Source organism: Lytechinus pictus, chromosome 15, assembly GCF_037042905.1.
Source record: "Lytechinus pictus isolate F3 Inbred chromosome 15, Lp3.0, whole genome shotgun sequence".
Classification (NCBI taxonomy): Eukaryota; Metazoa; Echinodermata; class Echinoidea; order Temnopleuroida; family Toxopneustidae; genus Lytechinus; species Lytechinus pictus.
Window position 1 is genome coordinate 19881700 of NC_087259.1, and position 11413 is coordinate 19893112.

An 11413-nucleotide genomic window follows, 5' to 3' on the forward strand; every position below is an offset into this window, starting at 1 on the left:
CAGACTGTTGTGAAAAAATTAGGGCTGAGTCATTGCGTTGATTTAAAAAAACGTTTAAACGTCATAAATTAACGGGCGGTTACGTTTAACTGTGTAAAGGGAGAAAAAAGTTCAAAAAGGATATCCACTGAAAAACACCCTTAAAATTGCCAAAATATTCCCAAATTCATATCATATCGTTTTGAAATGAATTTAGAATGTATATTTCAGTAATAAATAATTCTAATTTGAAATAGAAAATGAAGTGAAGCTATGCAACGTTTTTGGACGGAAGATTCGCATTTTCAAGTCTAGATCTATTAAACACCAATGTGAGTATGTGGTGGGGACACATAAAAGTCATATGGTTTGGTCTTTGGATCGTTCTACTTACAAAATGCGGATAAATTTGATTACCTGTCAATATTTCCCTATTTTGTGACTTTTGATGAAGATATTGTGCTACAAAAGTAAAAAAATATAATCCAAAATCATCACTTAAATCAACTTTTTTCATACAAGCAACCACCTTGGAATCTGACATCTATTCATTCATCATCAAACTTTACTTTTAAAAAATGAAACGGTTCTTCTCTTCATTCGGATTATAAATCTTTAAAAAATATTTTCTTTTAAACAACCCTTTTTTGTACTTTTTGACGGATGAAACAATGAACATGAATTTTTTTTTTTTTTTTGGGGGGGGTCTGAAAAATAAGTTTAGTGTGAAAGAGACCTAGGGCTGTATGCACGGAAATAATTATTTATATATATATATATATATATGTGTAAAGTTATACATGTACAACAGCATTGGCAACTCTTTTTATTTAAAGATAAATTCCAGTTTTGGTAACGATCTAAAAATGACTTTTTACAGAATCTAATATAATGACCACCTAAGTGTCTGTTTGTATGAATAAAAAATATGTGCCAAAGGATTCTGGAAGAAATTGTGTAATTGCTGAGAAATAAGCAAAATAAGCGCGGATTCGGTCACTTCCGTCGGGTCTTTATTTTAGCAATAATAATACACTGTCCCACGTGTGCCTATCTGTGTTGGTGATCTTCAGTGTGAACATTTTTCAGCGTAGATTTCAAGATTTCACAAAGTTCAGTTTATGTAACTGTACCAGATATAGATCCTCGATGATATACTGACAATTAAGCCTTGTTTTACAGACTTTCTCATGAAATCAGTGTTTACTGCAAATACTGGAATTTCTCTTTAAATATTGTAAAGAAATGGATGAAGAGAACAATGGTAGGCGTAGCTTAAATCAAGGTTCCCCAGAGCTATCTACCCTTGGGAGAGGCATTTTTTCGGCATCACCAATTTTTCCAAAGGGTAGATAGCTCTGGGGAACCTTGATTTAAGCTACGCCTACCATTGTTCTCTTCATCCATTTCTTTACAATATTTAAATAAAAAGAGTTGCCAATGCTGTTGTACATGTATAACTTTACACATTTGTATACTTTCTCCCATACGTGTACTGTATCAAAGCAATAGCTTTGATCCAGCTGAGGCATGGCGGCTTGTCATTGTTCAAAACCCACCTTCACCCGACAAAGGAAATTATAATTGGTGTAGTATCGAAAATCTGTCTATCTGACGGTCAATCGGATCGGGGTCGCCCTAGCCACTTACCCGTCTCTGTGGTCTAGTGGTTAAGGCACCGGCGTTCAAAGCTGGGGGCCCGGGTTCGATTCCCGGCAGAGGCATTTTTTCGGCATCACCAATTTTTCCAAAGGGTAGATAGCTCTGGGGAACCTTGATTTAAGCTACGCCTACCATTGTTCTCTTCATCCATTTCTTTACAATATATATATATATATATATATATATATATATATATATATATATATATATATATTATAATTAATTTGATTATTTCCATGGCTGTATGGTTCTTTCACTAAGTAAATTTTATTACAGATGTAAGATTTCTTTTTATTCTATTTTATCCCATCCAAAATTATCCCTCAAAATTTAAATAGAGGCATAATATTTTTCAGATATGATATAGCGAACAAAAGTAGAATGATCGTTTCATTTTAAAAGTAAAGTTTGACATTGAATGAATCATTTTCATTTTCATTTCATGGCTTATTTATTTCCAGTAAAACAGTCATACACATACTGCAGCTAGAAAGCTGAAATGTATGTATTTACAAAGATATAACAATTGCACATGTAGCATTACAAAATTATGTAATAATGATAAAACTAATGATACATTAAGAAAAATCCAGTATACAATAAAATTACAATGAAAATATACACTTTACAAGTTATTGAGAAGATCAATAAAATACGGTTTTGCACTACGTTTAAAACGGGAGGTCCTGCATTCCAAGATGGGTGCTCGCATGATAAAGATGCGCGTCCCGCGAAAGACAGCACTGTTGCCATTCGCTGATTGGTCAATTAAGGACGTCCGATCGGTGTGTGTCATGTTTCATTTTTTACAGATTTGACAATTAGGACCATCTTGACTGAAACGTAGAGTATTAAACAATGCTAATTCCACTGTTCAGGGAGGAATTAATTGTTGTTTTACTTGACAATGAGGAGAAAATTAGAATATATATCATATTTCATATCTGAATAAAGTACAAAAGAAATAGTGAGTGGATGACGTCATCAGTCTGGTCATTTGCCTACCAACCAGGATGTGCATATAACTGTTTTGTTAAAATTACCAAAACTTTAAATTCAGATTCAGACTCATTTTATTGATCCATATTAAAAACATAGAAATTTGTCCTCCACTAGCAGTACATATGATATGAAGTATATAAATAAACACTAATGATGTATAAATTTAAAAATATTTAAATATTGAAGGAATATGAATATAAATGAACATATATTGCAATACAATGAAAAGGAATTGGCAAAATAATTATGCATACTGTAGGCAAAGAATACAAAATGGGTGGAGAGAGATAACTGAAGAGAAAGGATGGAATAGACCATGTAAAAGCGAAAAGAAAGAAGTCAACTAGATAGAAAATTTGAGACCGAAAGTGGCAAGTAAAGAAAGGGAAGTGAGAAAAGGGAAAAAGAGGGAGAAGGGAGTTACAGGGAATGAAGAAAAAACATACATTACAACATGGAGAGAAGATACAGAACTTTGTACTTAATTAAAGTAATTGCATAATAAGAAGAATACATTTTTTAAAATGTCATAACTTTCTTATTTTACATCCGATTTTGATGATATCTTCAGTGTTATGCTTGTTGGATTTTTCTCTTTATTCGAATCAACTTTTTGTTGGGGTGGACTTGTCCTTTAATATCATATTGACTATATTTTATGAAATGGCATCATCGCAGTCTTTAATGTCATATTGATTATGATAAGGGCAACATCGCTGTCTCAATGTCATATTGACTATATTCCATGAAATGGCAACATTGTTGTCTCTTAATCTCATGCTGAGAGTACGGTATTTAATATACCGGATACAGTGCTATCTCTTTAGTTTCATATCATATTGATTATATTTTATGAAACAGCATCATCGCTGTCTCTAATATCATGTTGAGATTACTTCATAAAACTGCAGTGCTGTCTCTTAATGTCATATTGACTATATTTTATAAAATGGCAACAATGTTGTCTCTTAATATCATGTGACTATATTTAATCAACATTGCTTTAATGTGTCCCCACGTACTCACATTGGTGTTGGATCTAGACTTGAAAATGCAAATCCAATCTTCCATCTTTTCGGACAGAAAATTTATGTACATGTGGTTTCACTTCATTTCCATTCAAATTATAAATATTTTTTAGTGAAATATACATTAATTCATTTCAATGCATAATAATATGAATTAAAGGAACATTTGGTCAGTTTTAAGGTATTTTGGTCACCTTTACCCAAATAGTTTAAACGTTTACCAAAATTTGTAAACGCTTTTTGTGTTAAACATCGTTTGAATGGCGGTTAAACGTTTTGACCCAAGCCTATGAAAAACATTAATTTTCAAAAATATTTGTCACTTGTAATGAATTTCAGTAGTAGTTGGTTTCTGCTGAAGTCTGTTTGATGCTATCGTCTGCAATTCTTTATAGTATTTTCCTCACATCTGAAAGGTGCTATCTACATGTATCATCTTTGGTGTACAGTACATGCATTTTATGATTTTTTTTTTCTTTCTTTAACAACTATTTCCTGTATTCCTGACAATTTTTATCAGTGCAACAAAGTCTACTCAAAGATTATTTATAATGTGTGCTGTTGAAATAATGAAAACAAACAACTGAACATTTCTACCTTATCCACTGCCAGAAAAAGAAAGACTTCACTAAACACAACACATTCTCTTTATCTCCTCTCCAGCCAACAACCCAGCCACCACCCTCCTGGCCACAAGAGGGCGCCAATGCCTCGCAACATCAGCAGCAACAGCAACAGCCTGCGCAACAACCTGCCCAGCAGCCAGGGGTGCCAATGTTCTACAACCCTCAATCGTTTGCCAATCAAGGAGGAGCCGCTACAGGGTTCGGGGTTGGGGGCAGCTCAGGGGGAGCGAGTAAGAGAGGGTATGGACAGCCCAGGCAATACCCCAAGCAGAGGTGATGAATAACGAGGATGATAATGGGTGATTTTTATAGTAATGTTGATCTCCGAACTGTTTGTGGAGGAATCGTCTCCATTTGTGACATTGGGCAGCCACCATCAATCACTCATACCACCCCCACAATCGCACACTCTTATTTGTTTGTGAATGCGTTATACTCATTAAACTGTGCAAATCTTTGACAGATAATTTTGTGGCTGTACATTGCATGACGGAAGTCTTTGAACTTCATTTCGCCTGTAATCATCTTGAAAATAAGTCAGTTTGATAATCATACAAATACCTAAAAATACAATTGTTGAATAGTATAATGGCTGTTGCACCTGTGTGTTAAAAATCAGGAATGTAAACAGTGTGTAAAATTCAATAAATAGTTCTGCTTTCTGAAATATACTCAAATCAGTGCAGGGTCATACACATAGATGTTTTGACAAAATGGCCAGTGTTCACACCTTTAATGGGAGCATTATTGCATACATAGGGTTAGTACCAGAACTCGGTTTCATAATACAAAAGGCATCAAATCAAGTAGAAATTTGCTGTCAACCAATCAAATTGCTCTCTATCAGTAGCTTATAACAATCACTTCTTTAAACTTGTTGATAAACACACTCATGCTTTGAATAGTAATATACATGTACTTTTCATGATCACTAAAATATCTTCATTGTCAGTTTGTATAAAATATGTAACCTCTATAGGATAGTCTGTATATCTTTTTACAAGATTACAAGCAGAAGGAAAATATTTAAAAAAAGGGCACACATTAATTATTTTTTTACACAGTAGTCATTTGAAAAGTTCAGAAAATAGCAACAATCTCCATCATTGTGTAAATGTATTCATGTTTGTTAGATTCGACCCACTTCCTTCTGATGTTGGCATTGCGAGTTGTGTAAATTTGAAGCATTCGTCACACTGTATATATTAGCTGAAGCAGCTTAGCCCATCATAAAAAAAACGACAACACTACGGTGCCTCTCAAGAGTCTATACACACTTATAGACCTTATGCATATGACGTTATAATCTTATAGCGCCCTCCCTCAGAGGATTTGGGAATACATGTAAAACAGAGTTGTCACACATGCAAGGCAATGGCTTCTGCCTCTAAGATGGCGGCACAATGACGCCATTATTGTGTATGGCAGATAAAGAGGAAAGTGAAATCTAGTTAAATGCATTGTGCTACAGTCACTCACTTATATGACTCATAATATTTCAAACTGTAGAATAAAATGATATTTCACTCCCCCTCATGACAGTTTCTAAACTGTGCACAGGTGAAACAGATATTAAGGCAAGATATTCTGCACCAGTGAGAATCACTCTGTAAGTATAAAGACTAATTGTTAATTACATGTAGTACTCATTCTTCAAGGATTTGAAGTGGAAAATGAAGTGCAGTTCAACTTTTCATTGGCACATACATTGTACAGAGAATTTATATGTCCACTTCAGTGATTTGAGACCTAATTCTATTTGATAAAGTTGCCTTTTAAATACATGAAGGAAAGGGGGGCAGGTCAAAGAGGAGAGAATTGGGGAAGAGAGAGCAAGCATTAGAGATATAGATGACAAAGTTCAATCAGGCTTTTAAATATACACTGTAATTCACGATATTTCTTGCATATTTTATTTTGTGCTGCTCGATAAGACACACATAGGTGTATAAACATGGTTTCTGAAAGATTTCATATTTAACTACTCTTACTGATTGATGAGTGTATCACACATCAAAATATTCTTTACACTTTGATTTCTCCTCATTTTAAAAATGATTTTCCTCAAAAGACGAAGGGTTTCCATTTTGTTCAATTTATTGTTCCTAGACTAGCCTATTCAACAACTGCTTATTTTTGTCATGGGCGTGTACCCAAATGTAATAAACTTGTAAATGTTTTCAAATATTGAACCAATGAAATGGGCTGCCATTACAATAATTGAAACGATTTTACAGTGTATGAGAAATAATTTCCCAACATTTTCACATTTTTACATTAAAAATTCTCCATTGTCACTTCAAATGATTGCAGACTGGCTTAATACGTCATATACAATATTAAAATCTATCTTATTTACTGAATGATGAATGATAACATAGAAAAACAAATTATGTGCAATTTATTGTTGATGTAGATACTTATTAAAGCTGGCTTTTAAATATATCTGCCATGCTGTTATAATGAATTAACTATATAAGAAGAGATTTATGTTATTCTGTTCATTTTATGATTTATCATTAGTTAGGAATGAGCAGGATTTTGTTTGTATAATTTTCATGATTCTGTGTTCTCTATGATTTGTTTTAACTGTTCTCCCATTGTGTCAACGATATCATATATATTGATTATTGAAGATATTTATGAGACCTACTTGACCAGGATTTTTGTTTCTCCATGATTTCATATGTAGATTGTTTACATTCCAAGAAAACTTGTTTGCAGAAATAGAAGGTATTTAATGATAAAGCATGACTTAATGCCTTTCATCCTCTTTAGCAGAAAAGTTATTTTTAAACCTACCTTCATATCACCTTCCCTTTGTTTATACGCTCAATTCTGCTTGTGTATCCATCTTTTACTCTGGTACCTTAGATGTGAACTGATATTTTCCCTCATAAACATAGGCTTATATTGGATTAAATTCATGATCTGGCAGTCTACATGTAGATACATCTGACTTATTAGCCAATCAGAGCCAACCTTTTATCTATTGATAGAATAAAGCTTGATTTTGATTGGTGAATGTAATGTCTGCTGCTTTCAAATTGGTTCATGTGGAATAGTTCTTGTACTTTCTTTACATATGCATAAGTACTTTTCTACATATCATTATTTTACTGTTCAAATTTGACAAAGCCAGATTAAAGATTGAGACTATTCATCCTGTTTTTGTAGTAATGAGGAGGATTAAAGTTAATATAACTTCGAATTGTTTTATCATTTTCCAAGTTTTAAGTCATGGGCATGGTTTTGTAAATGTAATTTCTTTCAATGCCTTTGTTTCGATCATATAATTTTCCTGCTAAATCATATTTCAAATGTAGTGGTGCTCAAAACATATATTTTAATATAATTCAGATTTTGTAGAAGTGTGTGGAATGGATAATCTAATAAAGTAAGATAGGAATTGCTTAGGTGTGTTTGCTTTAAAAGTGAAATATATAAATATTGTATTCTTTGCTTTTTTCCTTTTAATTTTCATAACTTTGGTCTTGTCCCCCAAATTGATATAAAATAGTATTTAAAAATAGAAAATAAGCTCTTTGACTGGAAGTGAAAGGTAGGATATTTTTAGGATGCATGACATATCCAGGTGGCTTTAAACTTATTTTAACATCTAGACCTTGAAATAGTCAACAGTTTAAGTTGAGTGTAATTTGTACAAAGCAGAACATGCTTGCTGTATATTGGCAGAGCTATATTCTCATTCATGTATTTATCCACAAATTTCCTTCAGCAGTGTAAGTATGCCTTTAATAACAGGGCTCCTTCTTACAAAGAGTTACGATTGATCCGATCAAACGTAACTATGGACGGCCAGCAACATCAACATCTATTATGCATGTTTATTCAAAATATTTTCTAGCTATGATGTATATTCATACATTCATTGTTTTCTTGAAAATTCACTGCGCTTCTCTTTGCATACAAAGGACATTGTGCAAGTTTTTCGTAGAAAAAAATAATGGCACTGATGGATTTCCATAAAGTTACGATTGATCTGATCAATCTTAACTATATGGAAATCCATCAGTGTCATAATTTTTTCTACAGGATATTTGCACAATGTCCTTTGTAAACAAAGAGAAGCACAGTGAATTTTCAAGAAAACAATGAATCCATGAATATGCATCATAGAAAAAAAATTTGGACAAACATGCATAATGGATGTTGATGTTGCTGGCCGTCCATAGTTGTGATTGATCGGATCAATCGCAACTCTTTGTACGATGGGGCCCAGATCTCTAGTTGTGAAAGAATCTGCACCTATTCTTTGTTGTTGTTTATTTTCTTATTATAATGACCATATTTTTAAGAGCATGCCAAATGGTGACCTCTGTATTGAGGCAATGATTGAACCATTCATGTATAGATGGAATGAAATATGATAAAATGATTCAATCATCATTATTATTATTGTTATTGTATTTCATAATCAAATGTCAGGCACATTATAGTGATTGCCCTGTAAGCTCATGAAATGGGGCTAATATAAAAAAAGAAGAATATGGAATATATGAAATTTTTGATATTGCACATTGCTGTTTATTGGTAGTTCTAAAGATTTGTGAAGGATGGGAAGAGAGTAACGTTAGTGTCCTACAATAGGGAGTTTTGCAATTGCAACGTGGACAGAATCAAGATCACAGTAAATTTATTGAAAATGCCCCTCAAATGACAAAGACTTCTTGGTGGCTCTTTGTCATGCAGGGCATTTCAAAATGCATTCTCTGTGTTCTTGAAACATTCATGTGTCGTGTAAGCGAAAACTTCAACGAAATACACAGAAAGAAAGGGGGATGGGGAGTGATTGTGGTTAGGATAGAGGGTGTGAACACCAGTGGCAGAGGACAATGAGGGGCCCCATAAAACTGTTCCATTTTGTTTCGGGGAAAATGAAGAAAATTTGGGTTTTTTTGCTGGTAATAAATGGTGTCATTGTTGCCGAAAGGAATTGAGAAGCAAGAATTGCAAACAGGGCTGTCAATTGTTATGACAAAAATATCAACAGCTCTAGCTTACAATGAATCTGACAACCCAAAAAGAAATGTCCTCTTTATTGAAGTAGAGGAATCCGCAGAGGTTTATCCAAGAGCGGGGACTTACCACCCCCCCCCCCCCAACACCATCTCTCCCCCTGACTTGCCACTGGCGTGTACGCAATATTACAAATTTGCTCTCGTAGTTTGGAGAGGGGGAGAATGAAATGCACATGAGGGGCATACGACAGATCGCCCCGAACATCCAAAATAATCCCATTAAAATCGCTATTGGACTGCAATTTTTTAATACTATTATGTGCAAAGTTTTGAAAATATTTGGAATGATTGCATTTTTGTTCGTGTGGCAGAGAGAACATCACAGAGTGTGAGACTAGGTGGAGGAGGGATGGGAGCCAGACACAGAAGGAGACATGAAAGAGGGAGGGAGAGAGAGAGAGGGGGGCAAAAATAAAATAAAGACCGATAAAGGGGAAGAGATGAGAAATGACAGAAGGGAGTGGCGCGAGGGAACACGACGAAGAGGACAAGAACTCGCCCAAATTTTGACGGCTTTGTTCATTTTCTGTTCCTCGATTTCTTGTTCACCCCCTCTTTCGAAATATATAGACGGGTCAATATACGACCAAAAATACTCTCACCCGAAACAAATTGCTACAAATGGTTTTTCAACGGTTTTTAGTAGCCTACTATTCGACCTCCGGAATGACATCTTTAGAATCTACTAAAATTCTGCCATCTTTGATTTTCTCGGTACCTTGGAGTGTTTCTATTTACTCTAACTTGTGTCAACCAATTCTTTTACCCCCTGGACCATAGAAAATGAACCCGGAATATGATTCTAGGGTGGATAATGAGTGAATTATATCCATGCTCAGTAATTGGCGGCCATCTTGGACGCCATCTTGAAAATAACCACTTTCCCGAATACGGATTTTGGTAGATTTTTAGTTATTCCTGAGGTCAAATACTGCCTAAAACAGTTGATAAACCTTTTGTTGCAAATTGTTCCGGGTCGCGATCAAACCATAAATTGACCCGTCTATGAAATAATTGGGTATATATAAAATAGATCTACCTTTCTTTATATTTTTAAATATTTGTTTAAAAAATACCACTGTGGATAAATACATTGCGACAACAAAATCGAATTTGATGAAAAATGGATCTAACCCCTTCTTGCAAATGAGTTCTTCAAATACTGTTTATCTTTATAAGTGGACAACGTACTTCATTAGTTTGTTTAATTCCTACACATATTAGGTGAATAATTTTATCTTTTATATCCGAAGTCAGTGGCAATAATTACAGCTACATGACCGAGATCTTTCTTTTTTATATACGCCTCTTTTCTCTTTCTTTCTATTTTTTAGAAAATGTTTTTCTTTTTTTGATATGTTTTCACTATTCAAACATAATAGACGTAATCAGCGGGGTTAATTGCGCCCTCTCGTAGTCAGCAATGTTTTTAGACTCCGTTATTTGTTTTCACATTGTCCAAATATGACACTGTTGTATTCATCTAACCTAAAAAACAAGTGGACATACTGTAAAAGCAAGGATGAATTATTGTGGCGACCATTATGCAAATTAGACACCGTTTCACAACTTTTTATTTTCTCAAAAGTTATTCAAATATTCCAAATACTGTTAATTCGTCAGTGATTTCACGAACTGGCTCAAACTTTGGCTGGTCTCCAAAACATGATTTTGAGATAATCGCGTTCAAAGTTTGGATGTTTTTCGCGCTTTGAAAGAAACCAGATCAGTTATTTATACAAATTTAAAGCATACATTCTATTCTTTTTGTAATATACAAAATGCAAAGATAAATTGTCATTATATACTACCTACCATGTTAATATAAGATTGGGTATAAAAGAAATCTAACGTCTTCATATTTTTAGAATATTTGTTTTAAAAAACTACTATTGAGGATCTAGCCCTTTTGCAAATAATCTGAAAATTATCCAACCCTTTCTTAAGAAATTTTTTTTTTCTTTGCCATTTCTATTTATTTATTTTTTCAATGTGAATTTCAACTTTTCTTTGGTATCATCAGAGCGACTCAAAATATATACATTGAAAATTAATCTTACCTTTTTTGCAAATG

General features: G+C 33.8%; 1 protein-coding gene across 1 annotated transcript in view; it reads left to right on the forward strand.

Annotated features, from left to right (window-relative positions):
* The window catches only part of LOC129277861 (protein transport protein Sec16A-like), a 47860-nt gene extending 39038 nt beyond the window's left edge, over positions 1 to 8822 (forward strand). The window contains exons 28-29 of the mRNA XM_064110744.1: positions 4335 to 8102; positions 8494 to 8822. Of these exons, the coding sequence (XP_063966814.1) occupies positions 4335 to 4574 (240 nt within the window). The 3' untranslated portion in view covers positions 4575 to 8102; positions 8494 to 8822. The remainder of the gene's footprint in view (positions 1 to 4334; positions 8103 to 8493) is intronic.
* The last annotated feature ends 2591 nt before the right edge of the window (positions 8823 to 11413 follow it).